The sequence below is a fragment of the Gadus morhua genome, chromosome 18 (genome assembly GCF_902167405.1).
Source record: "Gadus morhua chromosome 18, gadMor3.0, whole genome shotgun sequence".
Classification (NCBI taxonomy): domain Eukaryota; kingdom Metazoa; phylum Chordata; class Actinopteri; order Gadiformes; family Gadidae; genus Gadus; species Gadus morhua.
In genome coordinates, this window is record NC_044065.1 from 5,630,631 (window position 1) to 5,654,056 (window position 23,426).

At 51.6% G+C, this 23,426-nt stretch overlaps 1 protein-coding gene across 2 annotated transcripts in view; it reads right to left on the minus strand.

The window, feature by feature from the left end:
* dock1 (dedicator of cytokinesis 1) overlaps positions 1-23,426 on the minus strand; it is a 189,843-nt gene that overhangs the window by 99,873 nt on the left and 66,544 nt on the right. The window contains exons 23-28 of one of the 2 annotated variants that reach the window (XM_030339626.1): positions 20,142-20,250; positions 19,510-19,521; positions 17,703-17,773; positions 14,884-14,990; positions 8,313-8,440; positions 6,437-6,532 (exon numbers count right to left, since the gene is read on the minus strand). In XM_030339626.1, coding sequence (XP_030195486.1) covers positions 6,437-6,532; positions 8,313-8,440; positions 14,884-14,990; positions 17,703-17,773; positions 19,510-19,521; positions 20,142-20,250 — 523 coding nt within the window. The remainder of the gene's footprint in view (positions 1-6,436; positions 6,533-8,312; positions 8,441-14,883; positions 14,991-17,702; positions 17,774-19,509; positions 19,522-20,141; positions 20,251-23,426) is intronic. The other variant, XM_030339627.1, reaches the window with a different exon arrangement.

Here is a 23,426-nt window from a genome sequence, read left to right on the forward strand (position 1 = left end):
GGTTTCCCATCTATCTACTTGCATATATTTTTCTAGCTGAATTATAACGGAGTACGATTTAATTGTTTACCGATTCCTGCGACTTTCTCAACCTTATTTATACTCTACTTATGGACACTTGAGATTCACAGACTTTGAGAGAACACGACAGCGCAGCCTATCACTGTACCGGCAAAGCACAATTACCAATGTTCAGGATACCGTTTCTCCAAAAGAAAATATTAATGCTATTAATAAAGAATATTTTAACATCCCTCCTAAATATGTTGACTTTATCAAGTCATATTTACCCACAATATAGGGAAGAAAGGTGGTCATTCATCCAAGATGAGGAAGATGAGATTTGAGGACAATGTTGCTCGCTGAGTTATTGTTTTCAGCCTTTCCTATTTTTTCCAAAATATCAAACAAACTAAAAAAAAAAAAATCTGTTTGTTTTCTTCCCGGAAATTATTTCAATACACACAACAGTCAGTCATTTTTAAAATGTACAGGAATATTCGAACTTCAGCCAGATAGAAGCATCTTTGTTTCAACTCATTTAAGGCCTTATGATTTTTGCAGACCGCATTCAGTTGACCCCTAAATGTTGCACCTCACAGTCATAGAAAGTAGTAAATAAATGAAATACTTCCAACTCAATATAACCAGCCAGCCAACATCAACTCTCTCTCTACAGTGAAGACGTCTCTAACGGGAGCCAATCAGTGGAGAGGAGGGTGGGGGGGGGGGGGTGGTGTAGGGGCCACCCCTGACCTCTGACCTCAACCAGGGCCTTCCAATAGTACAGAGCAGGGTTAGGGTCAGCGTGTATGTGGGGTGGGGGCTTTATTTTAACATTCTTAATCTGATTTAAGACGGGATGTTTTCTAGCTTTTTCCAAGAAACAATTTCTAATCAAAAGGAAAGAGGATTTTAAAATGACTTTCAAATGGAAAAAAAAAATTGGTTTTGTTAATTTCCAAGAAGCAGCATCGCCATGTTACCCCCCCACCCCCCCCCCCTGCCACAATTCTCATACAGGGTTTTGCTTCAGGCTTTGTATCGCCATAACAACACTTCCGCCCCCTTTATATAAAGCTTCCAATCGGGCTAGTAGCAGCAATTCATCAGAAAGAGAAACGGCAAACAATACCCAGCCCTGCCACCCCCCCCCCCCCCCCCCCCCCCCACAACGTCCACAGCGCTCGCAGGAACTGGCAGCCAGAACACGTCTCCGGCCCCCAGCCCGGGGGGGCCCCAATAGGGGGGAGATTTACGATAAAGTCTTGCGCCAAAAGTTGCTTCAAGGGCATCGGGCGGTGTAACCCTACTCCCGACGGGCCGTCCACGACGGGGATAACTAGCGGGGATTAGTGCTTTATTGCCCTCGGTTCACATCGGGTCCCTGCGGGGGCCCTTGCAGCTGCCCCGGGCCCCCTCCTCACCCCCAACCTGCACACGGCTCGCTGGGACTGTAGCATTAACCAGAGGACGGCGCGCTTATTCTGTACCGCGGAAGAAGAAGATGATGAAGTGCAATTGATTTACTATGTGCAATACTGTGTGTTTTATACGGTTTTTAAACAGGAGGAAAAAACACGACTGAAGGCGTTTAATATACAAAATAAAAAGATGGAAACAAGGAGCAGACTGATGTTCTATAGACCTCTGTATTGATGTTGTTTTTGTTTTTCTATCCTTCAATCCAAAGTGACGTGGAGCGTCGCAAAAGGGGGGGATGGATTGTCAATTTTTAAAAAACCGACATGTTCCTCCTGATATTAGTATGGCGCTGGCGGAGTCAGTTTCATGTTTGATGCTGAATTTACCCTTCAAGAGCCAGAACAACATCCTGTCATGAGCCATGAGTGCCATGTAGTGTCAAGGGAATCCAGCATGCGGAGGCAACTCATCATAGAAATGACAGGTGGAACAAAGACTCTGTCTCACCCGGGGGGTGGGAGAGAAGCAGGGCTGGGTGTTCAAGGGGTGCAGCACATCGTACAGCAGCACAATCCTCCAGGTGGCGAATCCAAGTTCACCCTTCTGCTCAGGCCACCGGTGATCCAAGGGGTACTCACGATGCACAGCACCCCTTCATCTCCTGAGATATACCTAGACCGGGCCCCCCACACGGGCTGGGAGAACGCATACTCAGACGGCACGCTAGCTGATCTTGGGCTGTAAACGCAGACGTGAGATGCATATCGCTGATTCAGCAACTCCAGGGGATGTGGGGGTAGAGGTGGTGCTGGAGGTGGTGGTGGAGGTAGTGGGGGTAGAGGAGGTGGTGGAGGGGATGGTGGTGGATGTAGAGGTGATGGTGGGGGTGGACGTGGTGATGGACGTGGTGGGTGTAGAGATGGTGGTGGAGGTGGTGGTGGTGGACATGGTGGGTGTCAAGGTTGTGGTGGAGGTGGAGGTGGTGGGGTTAGAGGAGGTGACAGTGGTAGAGGAGGAGGAGGTGGTGGTGGAGGAGATGGTGGTGGATGTGATGGGTGTAAAGGTTGTGGTGGGGATGGAGGTGGATGTGGTTGCTGTGCTGGTGTTTTAGGGGACTGTAGACAGGTTCCCGGGAAGTCAAGAATCTCGCCCCTTTTTAACGGTCAAGTCGACAGCGACCTCGGAGGCAGGCTTCATGGTGAGGAGGGCTGGGTGAGCGGGTGTGTGATCAGTGTGTGTGCGTTAGAGTCATTACGATGCGGTGCCACGTCTCACTACGCAGCCGACCCCAGAGCAGTACTGCGGTACTCTGGTGAGTGGTGAGAGTCAGGGAGAGAGTCACGGAGAAGGTTGGCGGCGCGACGGAACTTCACTCTGAGATAACGTCATCGCTGAAGTCTAAAACCAAGAGAGATCGAGCAAGGCTTGAGTTGGGGAGAGAGAGCAAGAGAGAGATAGAGCGATAGAGAGAGAGTGATAGAGAGCGAGAGCGAGAGAGAAAGAGCGAACGAGTGAGAGAGAGAGGGCGAGTGGGCTTGAGATTGCTATGACAAGACATGAGTGAATTGCGTTGCTATGTGCTTGTTCGCTGCCTGCATGCAGCAAAGTGTAACTCCTAGCTACCAGGAAGCCAGTCCTAGCCTGTCAATCAAGAGCAGAGACCCGCCCCTAACCGTCTGCCTTCATGACTTCGTCTCCTCCACAAACTTCAGGGAAATGGAAGGTGGAGGAACGCAGCAGGGTGGAGGGATGGCAGCCTCTTTAAGTCACGACACTGAAAGCGGTGCAGAAACCCCAGAATATAAAGTGATGAGGATTGTTAAAAAATACTGGCTAAGGTTGCTTCATTCCTGACAAAAGGCAACACAAAATCTTTTCCATTTGATAATGCCTTGCCAAAGGACAAATTGCAGGTTAGCCATTCAATCAATTTGCAATGACTCCACTAAATGGTATTGTTAACCTAACATTGGGACATTCCGTGATACATCCATAGCGTTCTACCTGCCTTATAATCAAGGAACTCCTGTAAAGCAGAACGTGCTGCAGAGATGGGAGCAACTGGGGGGATCTCACAGTACGCAGCTTTACAACGGTCGGAGCGTGGACATGACTGCAGAAGACGTAGCGATGAGGGAGCAGGAGGCAGACTCTCAGATGTGAAGCCCTGCTTGTTGCAGTGGCTTGCATCTGCCTGCAAAACAGGCCAGGCGTCTGCTTTCTGCTGTTGCCGAGTAGGTTTCTCGCACTCGCCACTCGAGATTCAGCAGCAAACACCAGCATCGTGGGTGACAGGTTTCGTCAGCTTGAAGCGGCCAACCTCATCGCTCTCTCGCGCTCCCCGTCGAGGAAGATTAATCAGGCAATCGCATTAGCATGACGTTATGTAGGCTGACACGTGCAGGGACCTGTTTCACAAGCAGCCTGCCCCCCCCCCCCTTACTCCCCAACCCCAACATAAAGCATGGCGCTTTGACAAGAGTCTCCCAGCGCATAGGGGAGGGATTGAAAACATCCCTGTGTAAGATGAAAGTGGAGCAGGAACAAGGTGCAGTGAGTGACACATGCTGGCAGAGAACTAAACGGAGGCGTGCACAGCACACACTGCCTTCCTTTGTATGCAAATCAGCCTCCCAGTCCCTCGACACCGTGTTAAATAAAGTGATGGCAGACTTAATAAGGACGGATTATGTGGACTGGAGCAACATGACAGCTCGCTGCTCCCTGGTTTGTTTTTCGGTTTGGTTTTTTCTCAAACCGAGAACAGGAAAATAACATTATTTTTGAGGAAGGGAATTACAGCGGGATTTGGCCTTTGACAAACTCAATGAAAGCCGTGAAGGGAAGACAGGAGGGATGGAAAAGGTGAAGTACATGTGAGAAGATCACTTCTCTCAAATGTTCTCCCCAAGGATATAAGGGATACTCCTCCAGGATCCGATACCCCCTTAAACCATCGTAATTATGAGACATTTAATGTATGACAAAAGAAATACATGTATGTCACTCAAAGACATCAAAAGGTATATCGACTGCATTTCTTCAGCACTTTTCTTACCAGTGGCCACCCAAAGCGCTTTACAATGCTGCCTCACATTCACACACCGACGCGGAGTCAACCACGCAGGGCGGCAGACAGCTCGTCAGGAGCAGTTAGGGTGAGGTGTCTTGCTCAGGGACACCTCGACGCTCAGCGAGTAGCAGCCGTGGATTGAACTAGCAACCTTCCGCCTGCCAGCCAACCCGCTCTACCTCCTGAGCCACATGGCGCCCCAAAGATGACGCACATTAAGGGAGAGCGACAGGGAATCTGGACAAGGGCCAGCAGGAAGACAGGCCAGAGTGATGACGTACCGCAGAAGGGGAACAAGGGCCCAGCGTGCATATAGACCAGATCTGCAGTGGAGACCGCAGGGGCCTGGAGACGGATTAATCAGGAAGCGAGCTGGACGTGCTTCACCACGGTTCACAAGTCCCTAACGGAAACCGGAACCGATGAATTAAATCAAAAGGGCCGCGTTTAAGTGTGAGTGTGTGGGTCGGGTTCTGAAAGGGAAGCGCTCAGTGTAATGGAGGGTAATGGAGAGGTGCGCACGCTGGCGTTACAGGTGTTGGCCCAGCAAACAAGTGGCACCGAGGTGCAGAGTCAAAACCGGATCAATCCAGAAAAGAATGGAAAACACATTCGGAGAGGGGAAGGAAAGACATGATGCAAGGCTTATCGGGGGGTTGGTTTCGAATGAGCCCCTGTTCGAGGTGCAGGAAGGCTGCGTAGGAGGTGGTGGTGGATTCTGTGGAGCTGCCGGTTTTAACATTTTAAGATACTGCACCGCACATGTGCCTCCCTGTGTTTTCTCCCTCTCCCTCCCTCTCCCTCTCCCCCTCCCTCCCTCTTAGCCAGGAGTGCGGAGACGTACCTCTCATCTTACTATAGAATATTCCTCCGTTCTCCACGGCCCGCCCTACCTCCCCGAACATCCATAACCCGACTCATCTTATGATAAATAATGCAAATATGAATGATTAACATTCCCGGGGAAAAACAGGCCTTCAACCTCGCGTCAAGCAGCCTCTATAAAAGATGTCCCAGGTTAGTTAGACAGAGCGCCATTGTTTATAAAGGAGAGAGGAGGAGGAGGAGGAGGAGGACTGGGGATCGCTTACAGTAAACGCGTGTCTTTGCAAAGCCTTCTCCGACGCCACTCCCGCCGACACCGGGGGGACGCAGCGCTGCCACTCAGCCCGCAGGAAGACTTTTACTGAAGTCGGATCACGAGCGTCGCTCCCGACTCAAGGGTCTGATAAAGTTTGAGACGACAATGACGACGATGACGATGCTAGCAGCGGCGCGCGCTAGCCAGACAGGACAGACAGACAGGATAGACAGACAGACCGTGTGTTTACGAGATGACTGATAAGTGCTCTGATTGGATTAAGGCACCGAAACCGCATATTAGAAACGCTCTCTGGTGAGTTCACACACACACACACACACACAAAAACAAAGCAAAACCGGTTAAAGATGAACAGGTACGCAACCACAGCGTCAGACAAAGATCAGCACGTTAATGGTGGAGGATGAGGGGGAGATAAAAGGCTCAGGAGGAGATCAAAGCATCCCCAACGGGCGGAGGCTGGGCCCCGAGTTAGACCCAACATTCAGACAACTTTGGAGCGGATTGTGGGGGCAAATGGCAAGATGTGGATGTATTTCATTTTGTGTATGTGCGTGTACCCACGTCTGTGTGTGTGTGTGTGTGTGTGTGTGTGTGTGTGTGTGTGTGTGTGTGTGTGTGTGTGTGTGTGTGTGTGTGTGTGTGTGTGTGTGTGTGTGTGTGTGTACCCAAGTGTTTGCGCATCCACGCGTGTGTGTGCGCATCCACGCGTGTGTGTGCGTGAAATAGTCATGAATGTGTGTATGGTAGGACCGGAGGGGCTTTTAATTAACCTTGGATATCAGCAGCAGTAGGGAGGGGGAGAGAGAGAGAGAGAGAGAGAGACATCGACTTACAATGTGGGGAGAGTCGCGACCCATGGAGATCACCGTCCTGTTCACCGTCCTCAGCAGCTTCTCCATGATGATCTGGACGTGCCACTGGGTGGGGCCCTGCAGGGGACGGACACACACACACACACACACACACACACACACACACACACACACACACAGACACACACACACACACACACACACACACACACACACACACACACACACACACACACACACACACACACACTTAGGCCTTCTAGTGAGATCTAATCAACTCATCCCGTTTCTGATCCCTATAGCTTCTTAACATTCTGCGCAGAAAAAAATACCAATTCTACGCTAAATTTCCCCGAGGTTGACTAAAATGTGTGCAGGTTGCTGTGTCTTCAGATGTGCGGATTGATGCTCTAACACATAACAAAGAATGGTAGCACTACTGTAGTACGTGACCAGTAGGTTCCAACAGTGGATCACACCATGATCCAGAAACACATTTATGTACTCAAGACTGCTCATCCACCGCCTCGTGGTCCCACACCCCAGATCTGTGTGACGGCCTCAAACACTGTCTCGTTGTCTGTCTGTGTGTGTCCAGCTCTCTGGTTGTCAGGAAACCGTCTGAGGTTACCAACAGCGTCCAAACATTTCATCATTCAGTGAGTGAACAAACAAACACACACATTGTGTTGTCATCTATCGTTTCCTGTATTGGGTCAACACTGACCACCCACACACACACACACACACACACCCATCCCCCCACACATACACACTCACGACGAGTCAAACTGTCACAGACACACACATGCGCATAATAAGCGGGCAGGTGGGGGCGTCCGGGTGGGCTCCTGAGACCTGGTCTTGATTTCATCAGGTGTGCTGACACCTGCAGTCCTGCTCTCCTGATGTAACGAAGCACCGGGTTGGATCACCAGGTCACGCCCGGCTACATGGACCCCGCCAAGTACACAAGCTCTGTCCATTCAACTGAATCAGTTGTTTACCCTTAGTCAAATGTGTTTATCGTCATTTCCCGGGCTAATTAGCGACGCCCGTGCCTGGGGTGTTCTTCAATGGCATCTAATTATTTCAAATCAAATAACAACCGAAGGAAGGAGGCTGGACTGCAGTCATTATGGGATGCCGTTGATGCAGTATGGTGGTGGTTTCCCACAGCCCGAACGAGACCTTCACCACCGTTTCACGCCGGGTGGGGGAAGTCGATGCGGTTTCCTCCCTCGACCCGCCCCCCACCCCGCGGTTCACCCGGTCCCAGCGCAGCCCAACCTGGTACTCCAGCTCAGCTCCGTAGGTACGCAGGTGCGGCCTGTGGCTGCATTGAGATGTTACCCAGGTGTGTGCGTTTGTGTGCGTGTAAGTGTCGGCGTCCTCTAGCACCTTGTGGGAACAGAGAGGACACAACAGCACAGAGGTGTCTTTAAGTCGACAGACGTGGCCTGCGTTCGTGTATGTGTGTGTGTATGGGGGGGAGGGGGGGGGGGGGGGGGGGGGTAGGACGTGCTAGGGGGGGGAGGGTGGGAGTGAGAGCGGGAGACGTGGGGAGATGGGCGTGCGCTGAACGTTACAAAATGTTCCATTATCTAACCACTTCATTTGAACTGTTTTCGCTTGTTATTTATATGAGCTGACGATCAATACCCATTGGCGATATGTCCCGTCTCTTCTCACAACCGTGGCTATGTCAATAACCAACGTTTTGCGTCACGTCAGTCCATTATATCTGTCCGGTAGGGCGCCGGTTGGACCCCCCCCCCCATCCCCGGAGTAGGGGACCCCCATCCCTGGAGGGGGAACCCCCCCTGCTGGGCTCCGTCTCGGGGTCTCTCCCTGGAGGTCTGAGCCCGTTCTCCCCCAGCGGTGGTGGGTCACTCACCACGTCGGTGCGGTACAGAACCTCCAGGATGTCGCTGAGCAGCTGGCAGCAGGCCTGCAGCTCCTCCTGGGCCTCCAGGTGGCTCTTCAGCTGCTCCGTCATCAGGGGTAAGAGCAGCTCCCGGCAGTCTGCAGGGACACACACACACACACACACACACACACACACACACACACACACACACACACACACACACACACACACACACACACACACACACACACACACACACACACACACACACACACACACACAAACAAAAAGAAAAGAGTCGTAAACGGGCAAAAATTGATAATTCCACAAATACAGAGAGAGAAACAGCCCAGACCCAGACCGACACATGGCTGTAAGGGCGATGCTCTCAATGCGTCCAACACACAACACAAGCTGGTAATGACCCTCCCCTGGGGATCAGCGCTTCAGCACAAACAAACGCCACGTTATGAGCCGGAACAGCGACCGCGCCAGAACGACGTCCTCTGAGGCGAGGACGCGGGACGACCGGACAGCCTCAGCCTCTAACCCCACGTCCAGCTTCAGCCCCAGTCCTCACCCCTACCTCCAGCCTCAGCCCTCATCCAAGTTAACATAACGTATCCATCTGCGGTGTGTGTGTGTGTGTGTGTGTGTGTGTGTGTGTGTGTGTGTGTGTTGTATATATATTATATGCATGGTGAGACCATCCAGACCTCAGAGTTCCCATTCTGTCTCTCTATTCAGATCGGTCCCGGTCTTGATCCCATTGAAAGAAATGCTAAAATGCACAGACCAATCAGAGCAAGGGGCATGGGGATATGAATCATGATAGGACCAATCAGCACTAGGGGGAGGGAGTTTCACGGTCTGAATAACAAGCAGCGTCGCAGTCTGCCAGGTGAATTGGAGTCACTCTCAGACTGCGATATGTTTTTCCTTTACCGCCAAAGGGATTTGGCAGAGGGGGACGAGAGCACCAGCGTCCTGATTGGTCGGTGAACCTGAGGTCATTCTACAAAACAAGGCATGCGAGTCTTAGGCCGGACCGACATTCAATTTGAACCACGTCCATGATGATCAGAGCGGCCTCACATGGCTGGTTCTCACTGGTGAAACCCTGTTCTCAGGCCTGTGGAACCAGGGGAGCAGGGTTCTCCCCTGGCCCCGCTGACGGCAGGTAACGAATCTGGCATGTCTTAAATACAATGAGGCCTGAGCCGAGGCCTTTTGCTTGATGACCTCATGCAAACGACGGAAGTGGTGCATGCACGTGTGCACAGCCACGGTCATAACGGCAGACAACACACACACACACACACGACGTGGATCATCAAATGAGCCCCCCCCCCCCTTCCCCCGAGACATCGCTAGGTAACCAACCGAGGAGCAGCCCGGCTCAGATCCGTTATCCGAGTCGATCAATACGGCCTTGTTACAGATTAAGCAGCGCGCCAGGCTATTAAAACAAGAGTGATTTTCAACTTTAATATGCTCGTCGGCGATTCCTCTCGCCGGGGGCAAAACCAGCACACATCCCGGCTCACCGTGGAAATTTCCCCCGGGCGCCACTCTGATGAACAGCGGGGGGGGGGGCGAGCGCTGAAACACTATCGCCTCCGCCTCCAGGCCCCGGGGGCCACGGCGGTACTGCTGTCCGCTCAGAGCCGTCCGGGGCGGAGCGGGGACACGCCCGAGGGTTTGGACCGGACTGAACCGCTCGGAAGAGAGCAGGAGGGAGGGAGAGCGAGGGGGACGTGCTTGGACTCTGCTTTGGTTTGTTGGATCGCTGTCTAGGAGACAATTCCTTTGTTTGCGTTTAGTTGTCGTTTTCAGTATTGTGTGTCTTTGTGTTTTGATTCATTTATGTTTACGCTGTGTGTACTCCCCCTACAGGGCAAGATGTCCCAAAAGGAAAGGACCTGAGGCCTTGGGTTAGTGTTCTTAAGACCTTGCTCATCTTGCCCGTCTTGACCGGTCTTGGGTTTTCATGTTTCAACAATAATCTCGACTTTGATTATTTGTTTGAATGAGCCGTTTTATTTTGCATCTCCCTTGGACATTCAGTCTTTCGGCAAGCGCACGTCATAGCCTATACTATGTTTAGCCTATATAGTCAGCCCAAGGGTGATCTACACGTAGAACGATAGACATTGTAGTCACCTCAGGTACGGACACACAAGGGCATTGGTTATTGTGTGTTGAGTTGTGTGTTCATAAGTCTGCAACGTGCACACACAGCTCCCGCCCGTGTTGTTGTGATTATCACCCCGTTTCCAACGTGCAGCGCTGGATAACAGACTGGATCATTATTCCGTGAGACAATTATTGCACTGTGTGATTCCCCTCAGCGACCCTGGAACCCATTCATACCAGGCGGGTTGGAGAGCACACTCTTTATTCATTAATTCAAACAATAAAAAAAGTACGTAGTCTGAAAAAGGCCAAAAGCAAAAAAAAAAAAAAAAGAAGGCCTAGAAATCGAAGAGGACCTGCAGCGGTGTCTGGTCTCGGTAGCCGCAGTGAATTCGGAAATTGAACCAAAAGGGAAAGGGGAAGGCAGACGGAGTGAAATAAGAAGACCAGGAGACGGAAAAAAGGACAAAGTCTTTTTCGATGGGCTAATTAAGAAACTGCAGCCGCGAGCAACACAAAGCAAGGAATGGAGCTGTGTGTGGAGCCTTGGCTCCGACCGCGACACGCGTGAGGTTGGCTGCTGAGATACGGCGTAGACCTGCAGATCAGCGCTGGCATTAGGGCTGCTCCATTATGTGAAAATCATAATCACGGTTCTTTTTGGCAACATTTTAATTACGATTATGAAAAGGATTCTTTTTGAGTTTGAAAGCATCAAGAATTCTTTCAGCATTTCTCTTCTCAAAAAAAAACATTTTAACTGAAAGTTTGAAATTCCTCCTTAAAAAATTACACAAAATGTTAAAGTAGAAAATGTTCAGATCAAAAATAATGAAAAAATTGGGATTCCGCTGTTCTAAAAATAAATGAATAATACATTTGAACTTGATGCGATTTGTTTTTTTGATCACAAGAAATCGCGATCAAACTCAGATTAGTCGCACAGCCCTAGGCAGCGGACCCCCTCTCTGCTGATGCTGGTCCACCCCCCAGATGTTACGGTTAGCCACCGTCGGATCGGCCCGCTCACACTCTCTGCCGGACTGCCACTTAGTGTGGCAGCCTGGCAGAGCACGGCCTCGTCCTCTGCAAATATTGTGGGAGCTATATACGAGACAGAGCGGCAGTCTGCCAGGCAAGGCTTGGCAGCACAGAGGTGTGTGTGTGTGTGTGTGTGTGTGTGTGTGTGTGTGTGTGTGTGTGTGTGTGTGTGTGTGTGTGTGTGTGTGTGTGTGTGTGTGTGTGTGTGTGTGTGTGTGTGTGTGTGTGTGTACGCAAACGCAGACACACGTGTGGGCTGGCCATAAGGCGAGTGTGAGGATGGCAGGAGACTGGAACTATCTCGCCAGACCACATGGCTGCTTCTCAAACTTCCTGTGGAAACATGCTTTACACAAACATGTGACCCAGCCTGGCACCTCACCCTCCTCTTCCCCCCCTCAGTCGTTACAGCCTGATTGAGAGGGGGATGCACCACCTGCCAGAAGTTTCATTGGGGGTCCTAGAAAAGTGAAGAAATAGCTTCTGCTAATTGAAGCGTCGATACAGCTGTTAACTAGAGATCAGTGATTTGTTTGTGTTGATGGAGGCCATTTGTTGGTGGTGTACGTGCTCGGACTCATCAGATGTTATCGAGAGAGGGAGGAAGAGAGACAGAGAGAGAGAGAAACCAAAAGAGAGAGAGAGAGAGACTGAGGCCGAGTGAGAGAGAGAACGAGGCTGAGAGAGACCGAGACCGAGAGAGAAACAGAGTGAGAGACCGAGAACGAGAGAGAGACCGCGACCGAGAGAGAGACCGAGACCGAGACCAAGACAGAGAGAGACAGAGAGCGAGAGTGACCGAGAGAGACACCGAGAACGAGATGGACAGAGACCGAGAGACCAAGAGAGAGAGAGCCTAAAAAAATCACTTCGAAATAAACAAGGCGTTGATACAGCTGTGAACTAGGGATCAGCGATCTGTCTCTGTTGATGGAGGCCGTTGTCGGAGTGCGTACGTGGCCGGCTGGGGATGTACGCGTTCCGACTCCTCAGATGTTATCTAGAGCGAAGGCCTGGAGGCCATCTCTTTGAGGAGTTCATCCACTTCTGGTTTGTGGACGAGGAGGGAAAAGGTACGGAGCCGAAGTGACGTCTCGGTCCAGTCCGACGTGGACATCGCCGCGGACGGTCAATCACGCGGTGCATCGTAAAATGGATGCTCATCCTTCGTCCCCGAGTCTACCGCAAGCGGCGGGCGACAGTTAATACAAGCTCTTACATGGAAGCTGTTTTATATGTTAATAATAACGGCTTTCGGGGAAAGAATTCTGGACACAAACAAACAAACCAACAGTGCCACCAGCGAGTGCGGTGAACGCATATTGATGAGGGAGCAGATGCCGCTGGAGAACCCCATTCCACCCGCGTGTTTACGGCTTCGCCGGCGGCTGCTGCCTCAAGGTCCTTGTGTTGTCAATACAACGCCCTCTGGGATTGGTTGACCAACCTATCAGCATCCACCTTGCTGGAAGGAGGAGCCTGAGGGCTTGGGGGTAAGGGAGGAGGGGGGATGGGGGGGGAGGGTGTAATTAACATGAGGAATCCCACAGGTCAGCGTGGGGGGTCGGTAAGGCTGATTAAACCTGCCTTAAAACACTGCGTGCAATCATGCCAGTGGAGATCAACTGTATTTAAAGGATGGGGTGGAGGGGGGGAGATGCTAGGGGACTGGGACGTTGGCCGGCATCATTAGACCTCGCTGTTTTTAATTTAATCAGCGCTATTTCTGCAGAGAAGTCATGACCATACGCTTGTGTGTGTGTGTGTGTGTGTGTGTGTGTGTGTGTGTGTGTGTGTGTGTGTGTGTGTGTGTGTGTGTGTGTGTGTGTGTGTGTGTGAGGGTAATCACACACTCTGCAGTAATAGAAGTGCGACTAGTATGGATTGAGCAATCAAACAGCCTCAGATCGATACAGAGGACCAGTTGTTTGGACAGGCATGGAAGCCATCTCATCTCCTCCCAGCCAAACCCACCGTACCGGTCTAGGGCGACACGGGGGCACCCTATGAGGCAGGCGTGGTTCCCAGGTATCAGCCAGGAGGGCCTCAGGTTGGTCCCGTCTGGGGCGGGACTCCTCAGAGATGCATGCTGTTGTTTGTCTGCTACTTAAGCTAAACGTAATGCAGCAGTGTTGGGACGAGAGGGGAGGAGGGGGGGGTGGGACACTTGTTATGCAGTAGTCAGAGTGCTCTGGGGTCCCATGTTGACCCTGCCCGCCACGGTGAATCAACATGAGTCTAATTCCCACGAGCGCGCTTGTGGGTTTGCGCGAGCGTGCACGTGGGTTCGAGCGGCGGTGTGTGTCTCTGGACACCGGAGAGGTTCCGACTGTGTGTTAATTAACAAGAGCTGCTCCCCCCCCCCTCAGAGACGCTGAGGCGAGGCAGCCTCCCGGGCCTCATAGACCGGGTACCAGGCAGCCTCCCGGGCCTCATAGACCGGGTACCAGGCAGCCTCCCGGGCCTCATAGACCAGGTACCAGGCAGCCTCCCGGGCCTCATAGACCGGGTACCAGGCAGCCTCCCGGGCCTCATAGACCAGGTACCAGGCAGCCTCCCGGGCCTCATAGACCAGGAACCAGGCAGCCTCCCGGGCCTCATAGACCAGGAACCAGGCAGCCTCCCGGGCCTCATAGACCGGGTACCAGGCAGCCTCCCGGGCCTCATAGACCGGGCACCGGGGCCTGCTTCTCCATACATGGACGGGCAGAGGGAGAAGGGAGGCTGAGGAGGCTGCGACATCATCACACAGGACAGGATGCGTGGGGTTTCCCCAGGGGGCGCTTTTCATCCCAACCAATCACCGGAGGGATTGCGTATCGCTCCGTTCGATCGGTTGAACCGCCGGCGTTTTCTTTCTTGATGTCAGCTCAACCGCAAACATTGAAAACACGAAATATTGATTTTCCTTAACACGGCCGTATCATGGGCCAGCCTCCCAGGGATTGATGAACCGGGGCTTCAAACGAAAAAGGCTGCACTATCGGTGGTTGCATCGGCCAGATAGGGAGAGAAAGAGCGAGACAGGGGCTGATACGGAGGATTAGCGGGTGTTGTGCTCACTGCTTGATGTTAACGAGGTCTTTCCGAAAAGCCTCGTCAATGACCTTTACCAAAGATTTACACACTGGCTGTGTGTGCGTGCGTGCGTGTGCGTGTCTGCGTGTGTGTGTTTGTGAATGATTCACGGCAGCAGCATGCGCATGTGTGTAGCAGCATGGGTGAGCATGCTGTGTGGGAGCATGACTTTGTAGTTGTGTGTGTGTGTGTGTGTGTGTGTGTGTGTGTGTGTGTGTGTGTGTGTGTGTGTGTGTGTGTGTGTGTGTGTGTGTGTGTGTGTGTGTGTGTGTGTGTGTGTGTGTGTGTGTGTGTGTGTGTGTGTGTGTGTGTGTGTGTGTGCGCACCCTACAGGTGCCCTTACCGTGCTGGGTGAAGAGGTCGCTGTGGACGATGTCGATCAGACACTCCAGCTTCTGTTTCACCAGCCGGCCCTGGGGAACCTTCTGGATGAATTCCGTGAACAGCTTACTGCGGAGAGCGGGAAACACACACCGGCGGTTAGACACCTTACCCTCCCTATAAAGAGTCACATCCAGCCCTATCACCTTTAACCTCCATATAGAGAACCACATCCACCTTTAACCTCCACATAGAGACACCTCCCCCCTATGACCTTTAACCTCCGTGTAAAGGCAGACATCGCCCCCTGACCTTTAACATCCATATAATGAGAATCGTCCCCCCTATGACATTTAACCCCCCTATAAAGAGACACATACACCTTTATCCTCCGTATGAAGACACATCCACCCCTATGAGGTAGACACCTTTTTTGGTACGTGATATAAAGTCTGTTCAGACTATCCAACAGGGTGCAGTGTCTTCCTGAAGGTATAAAAGTATAACAATGTCCTCCTAAGAAAGGTCAGGCATTCGCTTGAAAATTGCATTCAAAAGGGCAACGTTTAGCCTTGGAAATAAAGGTTTCTGTGTGTGTGTGGATGCCTGTGTGTTTGTGTGGATGCGTGTCGTTCAGATAATAGAAATTGAGGGTGAGCATTACGTTTTTTTCTGTTTAGATGAGATACAAAGACGACCATACAGATAAGTAATTGATTAAATAGTATATCACTATATCTTTAATCAATGAGAGTAGGGCTTAGGGCCCTCTGGTCAACAGAGGCAGGCCATTTCTGGGCCCTGCCCCAATGCAATGGCCCCTGGCCCAGTAAGATGGCTCCTGGCCCGGTGAGATGGCCCCTGGCCCATTGAGAGGGCCCCTGGCCCAGTGAGATGGCCCCTGGCCCATTGAGATGGCCAGTTGCCTAGTGTTTGGAAACTCCATCGCCAGCCCTGCTTGAGGTAAGCACAATACACTTAGACTACACTGGGAATGGATAAGGACGCCTTGACTCTTGGCATGAGAACCCACCATGATGTACCTGGGGGCTGGCAGCACCTTCTCCCAAAGCCTGAGCTATCAGTGGTACTGTGGGTGGATGGAGGGGTTACTCTGAGCTAACAGTGTTACTGGGGGTGGATGGAGGGTATAGTCTGAGCTAACACTGGTACCGAGGGTGGATGGAGGGTATAGTCTGAGCTAACACTGGTATCGAGGGTGGATGGAGGGTGTACTCTGAGCTAACACTGGTACTGACGGTGGATGGAGGGTATAGTCTGAGCCAACACTGGTGAGGGTGGATGGAGGGTGTACTCTGAGCTAACACTGGTACTGAGGGTGGATGGAGGGTATAGTCTGAGCTAACACTGGTACTGGGGGTGGATGGAGGGTATAGTCTGAGCCAACACTGGTACTGGGGGTGGATGGAGGGTATAGTCTGAGCTAACACTGGTACTGTGGGTGGATGGAGGGTATAGTCTGAGCTAACAGTGGTACTGAGGGTGGATGGAGGGTGTACTCTGACCTCACATGGTCAATGGTGAGCCCTGATTGGTCAGAGCCCAGCAGAGAACGTGAACCTCCTCTCTCATAAGCTCACACTTGTTATTTTCTGTTTGTTGTCCCTAAATGCCGGCAAATTAAAAAAAGAGCTATCCACTATTGAAGCATTAATTATGTTTTTATGCATTTCCTGCCACTGCCACATCACGATTATTGTACATCTTTAATGAGGATTATTAATCAGGCCAGCATGTAACTAGTCTCTGTGGGTCACAGTGTGCAGAAAGGACCATGTGATGCATGGCATCTCATTTCAGTTTGAACTCATTGTGCTGACACACACAGCCACGCAGAGATGACTGATGAAAAACAGTTTCACTGTGAAGGGAATACGACAATGATCTAACATCTTAAAGAATGGATCAGACGTAATCCCAGAAAACAGAGAATTGAGTAATTATGTTTCATCCCTCATGTTCTGCACTGGGCAGCGCTTCAGTCCCATTAGTGGAGCGCTGTGTGAACGAGGCCGTGGTAGGACTCTGGGCTGTGTGAACGAGGCCGTGGTAGGACTCTGCGCTGCGTCTCCTCAGCGAATGACGGACATTAAAGAGCCTCTCTCCGGGGAGGCCGGGAGCTAGAGGCAGTCTTCCCTCGCAGACTAGAGTCCAACTGGGACTCTACTCTAAAAAGATAAAATACAAAAGGGATCGTAATGGCGTTCCTCGAGGAAAAATCTGTGATATTGAACCACTGAATACAAAATAAGTGGGTCAGAAACAGTTTGGATTCCTGTTGTGTGGATGCGTCGTTTCAAACTTTATTGAGCTCAACTTTCAGACACCAAAACATTATCTGATGAAGGTGTTCAATTATTAATGTGTTCAATTGGACCGAGAGAGAGAGAGAGAACAAGTGAGCATCGTCTATGTCTCTCGACCGCAGCCTCATCTCAACAATGCATATCCTAATGACAGTTCAATTTAAATAGAAAATAAAGGCAAAATGGAGACGTCAGGTCGGCTGTTTTGATCAGCTTAACGGAGGCCGGATTTAACTTGACCTTCCTTCGGCTAATCTGATTGGCTCTAATGAGCCACTCTGCAGTCCTACCAGCCAATCAGGTCTTATTCAGAGACGACCTCATTCAGATTAAACTCCATCACTCTTAGGAATCGTGTACAGAAGCTGTTTGAGGGATATTATCTACACATCATTCTTCACATCAAGTCTTTTCAACAAGCCCCATTGCACGTCACCACCACATTCCCAAGTCGTTCCCAGAAACAAAGAATCACACGAATCCCGCCGACGCTCCCAGAGAGGCGGAGGCCTACCTGAGCTCCTTGGGATCAAAGACCAGCTTCACGTCGTTGACGATGGTGGGGATGTACTTCAGCGCCGCGCCCTGGAGCCAGGGAGGAGAGACAAAGGCCGCGGAGTGAGGAGCAGCAGCGATGAGGCACACTGGGAACTAATAGTTCCCAGTGCCACTGGTTCATCAGAACCAGTGGCGGTGTTCTGAAGTCCTCCAGAGTAGGTTGCGTCAGCTCATTCCGATTCTGCAGCACTGTTCCCGTTTTATATTGTTTCCTAGATTTAGTATCAAGGGTTGAATGCGCTGCCTGGGACGTTCCCCCCCACAACCGGGACGCCACGTTGTTCAGGACGGGGCATCGGATGACCAGGGAGGGGCGTGCGGCCCGTGGTAGGGAAACGCGCCAGGGTTAATTACAGCGTTGGCGGGCGCCTGGCTCGATGTTTGGTTACAGGCGGTGGCATCAGTATCGCATCGCCCCCGCCAAAGCGTTCGGTCGCAGCTGCCGGGGGGCGGGAATCTGTTGCGGTGGGCCGAGCCAAGAGCTGTCGAATGCTGAGCCTTGGTCAGAGCGTTGAAAGCGACGCCTTGTTTACGAGAACGGCGGCCCCCCGGTCATATGTATTGATTGAAAACGTGTCCCTTCTCTGGCCCTCGAACGCTTTTTAAACGCTGGAAGGAGAGATCTCTAAACGCGTCGCTCGATGAGACGTCTGAGTTCGATGGCCGCCCTTGACTTCTCCTCTCAAGAACCCCCCGCCCCCCCGTTACGTATTCCTCTTGTTGTCGGGCAGGTGTACGGGGTGTCAAGTATTAATTATCTCTGGAGCTACTTCTGCTAAGCCCTCCGGCAGAGTGGCTCGCGGATCACTGGCCCTGCAGGCCTGTGCGGCTGTGTATCCGTGTGTTTTTGTTTGCATGACTGTGTGGTTGTCTGCATGTGTGTGTGAATTTGTAAGAATTTGTGTTTGGTTGTGTGTGTGCATGCTGCCGTGGTTTCGTGCATGTGTGCATGCATGTTTCTGTGTGCATTCTTGCGTGCATACGTGTGTGTGTGTGTGCATGCCTGTGTGGTTGTGTGCATGTGCGTTTGTGTGAATGCCTGTGTGGTTGTGCACATGCCTGCATGTGTGTGTACGTGTGTACAAGTTAACGCAAGTGCGTGCGTGCCCATGCTCCTGTGTATGTGTGTGTGTCTCTGTGAGGGCCTATGCGCGTGTATGTGTTGTTCAAATATGACTATGTGTGTGAGTAAACTTGTGTGTGCGTTTGTGTGTGTGTGTGGGCAGGCCTATGTGTGTGTGCCTGTGTGCCTCTACAGATGTTTGGGTGGGCGATGCTCGTGACTGGGATGTCTTATTAGCTGCCAGCTGTCCGACGGCTTCCAGCCGGCCCCCGCTCTGACACAACCCGCCCCTCTCTGCCTTTCAAGCTGCCTTCCTCGGGATCAATTTTTAATTTACCGTCGCTAAAGCTAAAGCTAATATATCAGCCAATTACACACTGGCTGACTCCTAATTGACTCTGGGACAGCGTCTATCTGCTCTGCTCGCGCACACACACCAGGTACCAGCCAGTGTGCCTACGAGGATGGCTGCGTGCTGTTCTCTCTGGAGAGAAGTCAAGCCAGGGGGGAGGTGTGTGTGTGTCTGTGAGTGTGTGCGTGTGCGTGTGTGCGTGGGCGTGCGTGTGTGTGTGTGCTGATATATAGCGGCTGTGTAGCAGACGTTGAGCTGGGCTCCAAGGACGGAGAGGACAAGAAACAAACAGCGAAGAGCAGGAGAGACATCGAGAGAGAGGAGGAGGAACAGGAGGAGGAGAAGTACCTTGAGGAGCAGCTAGGGGACAGGAAGAGCCAGGTGGAGGTCAGCAGCAGGGGTGGGAGGGGAGAGGGTCCACAGACAGACGGGAGGTCAGGGAGAGAGAGAGGAAACATGCAGAGAGAAAACACAGAGAGAGACAGTGGGCAAAGACAGCCGAGACTCCCTGAGCAGAACGGAGGTGGAACCACCCAGGAGGAAGAGAAGACCCAAGTGGTCACAGCATGCAGACCAGGAATACTTTATACAAAAGGGATCCGCGCAGACATTACTTTCTGTATTAGTCTACGAGTGCCCTGGTGATACAAACCTGTTCACTGTGGGCTCAACCAACACTTTGAATCCCTCCAGAATGCATTTGGTGCGCGGAGAGAAGGGTGAAGGAGATCTGGAGGCGCTAGAGGTCGTTATAATACTGCTGGCGTCGACATTTACCGAAACCACCTCGACCTTTAACCTCTCAGGTCGGTCCATGGAGAGGTGAGGAGGTCAAGGTTGGCGGCCAAATCCCCTCCTTCCACACGTGTGTGTGTGCACGCAGTCGTATAACAGAGTTACACAACTGTCTGTTGATGCTTGTGTGTGTTGATACACGCGAGTGTGTGTGTGAGTGTGTGTGTGAGTGTGTGTAGGCCTACCTTCACCATGCCAGTGTTCTCAGAGTTACTGCTCATCATGTCATTGAAGGAAGTGAAGAGGTTTCTCAAGGACTCCATGAAGTCAGCCTCCCCTTTGTTCTCATACAGCCTGAGAGAGAGGGAGAGAAAGAGAAAGAAAGAGAAAGAGAAAGAGAAAGAGAGAGAGAGAGAAGTCAAGGCAAGGTTTGCTGTGTGAGTACGCATCACGTTGGTGAGTTCTTCAGCTCCTCTGCAGCAGAACTGGTCATACATCTTGTCCGGGCCAGGAAGTGAGTGCATGCGTATGTGTTTGGCTGTGCGCATGTGAAATCTCTCCATCCAAAAGAAAGCCACAAAAAACAGCACCTTGCCGATGCGTGGGCTGGCGAGTCAAGAAGAAATTTAACGAACAACGTGCGGAAACACTTTAGGGCACCTGGCAGCATCAGAGGGCGGAGATCACACACGCCCCCACCATCTTACTCTCCATCTATTTATAACTGAAGCAAACGCCTCTTCAAAACACCGATCAGAAACAACACAGGAGACCAGCGCTCTGCCCGCACGCCCTGCTCTCTGTCTGGCCCAGGCTGGGCTTCAGTGAGACGCTCCGGGCCTCAGCCTGCTGGGAGACCCCTTCTACAACGCCACCAGAGGAGACGAGAACGGGACAACGGCTGACCCAGCTGCTCCCCTCACCCTTCCTCACCCCTCCTCATCCTCGACTCACCCCCTCCACGTCCAATCCTTATCAACGACTCAGCCCCTCTTCATCACCGACTCAAATCCAGCACTCCCTCCCTCCTTACTCCCTCCTCAGCAGCAACTCACCCCCTCCTCATCACCGACTCACCCCCGACTCATCCAATCCTCCCTCCCTCCTCACCAGGGTTAGCCTTTCAGTCCACACGCAGGGTATTTAAATCCAATGCTGGTGTGTCCGTTTGTGTGTCTGCTCCAAGCTGACGATCCTCGTCAGGCCAAGAGGGGTGGGGGGGTTCACCCACCACACAATGGATGAGATTACTTCTATCACACCCGACTCCTAGTGGGCAGGCCAGTATTGTGGTGCTGTGTTCTTGGCTGCTGTGGTTGTTGTTGTTGACGAGGCTGCCTGCATGGCCGCTGTCCACCCCCCCCCCCCCCCCCTACCCGCCTCGAGAAATAGGCCAGGAGTTGAAGGATTTGAGGACAAAATGGCTTCAAGGTCTTCTTCACCACCAGGGACTGAGGCTTCTGGGCTGAAACGTCGTAGCATAGATGCGATGCTTGTCGCTAGCTTTAACGTGCATGTGCACGGGCGCGTGCGTGTGCATGTGCACACGCGCTTGAGAACTCGAACACTGGGAGCGCCCCCGGGTTTTTGGTGACGCATCCAATTCGATTATTGTTAATGTACGTGGCACCAAACCAATTAGGTAATTGGATTAGGGCTCGGTACAGAGATAATATCTCGCCGTGTAGCTTTATAATACTAATTATGACTGTGGTTGTGTGCTGAGAGTCAACGTTCACTTTAATTACACAGTAGAGGTGTCAAATCACTTTGTTTCATTATTGAGGACAGATTGTACGCAACATGTAAATCCAATTATAATTGTGACTGAAGTGCCCACCAAATGAAAAATGGGTTAGACTGACCAGGGTATGGTCTAATTATGTTACTACCATGTGGCTGGTTATTGTGATTGAAAGCTAGCTTTGGTTTATTGAAGGACGCAAACATCCCGACGCAGCTCGACCCAGGTCCTCCGGCTCCAGATGAAGTTCGTGAAGACTTCTGAGTTCTGTCGGACAGGGATCTTAAAGGTTGTATTAGCGATTCTAGGCCGAAACATAAACGATCACATCCAGATGATCTTTTCTCACGATCCTCTAACTGCCCGCCCCATGTTCAGGCCGACCAAGAAACGCACCTCTGTAGGAAGCCTATAATCCGAGATCGTACACAAAAACAAATGGTACTACCAACCACTCAAAACAAAAATAAGGGTTTGGGTGTTGTGGAGTTTTCCGCTGCGTTCATGAAAGTTATTAGTGGATGCACTAAAACACAGAAGGGAGGGGCGGGCTGGCTCTGTTTGCTTGGGATCTCGCTTCAAATACCAACAGAAGGGACGTGAACCAACAACGCTGATGCAACCTTTAAGGGACTGCCAAAGATAAAGACAAAGCGTGACGGGTGAACAGCAGGATTTCACAGATCGCCTGTGAGGTCTAGCAAGCAGGGGCTGTTCGTTCCCCAGCTCCTAGATAAGGTTGGAGATTACATCACGGCTCTCTGGGGCTGATGAGACATTTGCCCTTGCAGCCCAGCCAGAGGACAGCAGTGCAACAAAACAACAACAAAACAACAACAACACAACAGGCATCATAACAGGGAAGACCGCAGGGCTGTTTCACCCAATGTGGGTCGCTGTGGACCCTGCGCTGCGACCCCCATGCACTCACAGGTCAAACGGACATGTGTGCGTTCGCATAGGCTTTCCAACACAGCATTTTAAAACAGATTACAATAGGGTTAGCGGGGGCTACAGCAAGCTCCAGTGATGGTTTCAATAACAATTCAATAGCTGTTCACCCGTTCCCCCCATTCTCCGTTCCATTTCGAAACGTGTTTGGACAGCATGTTTCATTTCGCTTTTTTTGATTCAAATTATTTTATTAATTAATTAAGGCCGCCACCGGGGGGCGCCCCCAACGCATTTGCCGCCCTAGGCGACCGCCTAGTTCGCCTACGCCTAGCGCCGGCCGGCCCTGTGCATGGGGGTGGCTGTGAGAAGGTGGAGTAGTTGAGGCACTACGACTTGGTCATCGCCCTGCGCCTTCTTTTTATCAATCAAAAGTTTCAAAACACGTAAAAAAAGTAAGGCGGTGCCTTGAGCGGCAAGCCGCCGCTCACCGCGGAGGGACAGGGTGTCCTCACCACAGCCTGTGGAAGAAATAGAACCACCCGATCAAAGTCAGACCCCGTCCGCTCCATTAGCCCGGGGCCATTCGTCACACCCATCAGGCGAGACCAGCGGCTCCCCCCCCCCCGCCTCCCAGTCACGCGCCCACTGCAGCCCATTAAACACATCATGACCTCACCGAACCGGCCTGAACCGGTTCTGAGTGACTGACAGCCTGCCGATATTAACCAGGTGTTTTAATTTGGATGGACTCAGCACGCCGAAAACATTTAACCAAACCTGGGTAGAGTTTGAATAATGAATAAGTAATTAAGGAGTAAGGAGTCCGAAACACAGTGGTAACATTACAGCAAACTTCTTTATGATTCAAATGATTAATCATTTATTACTTGTT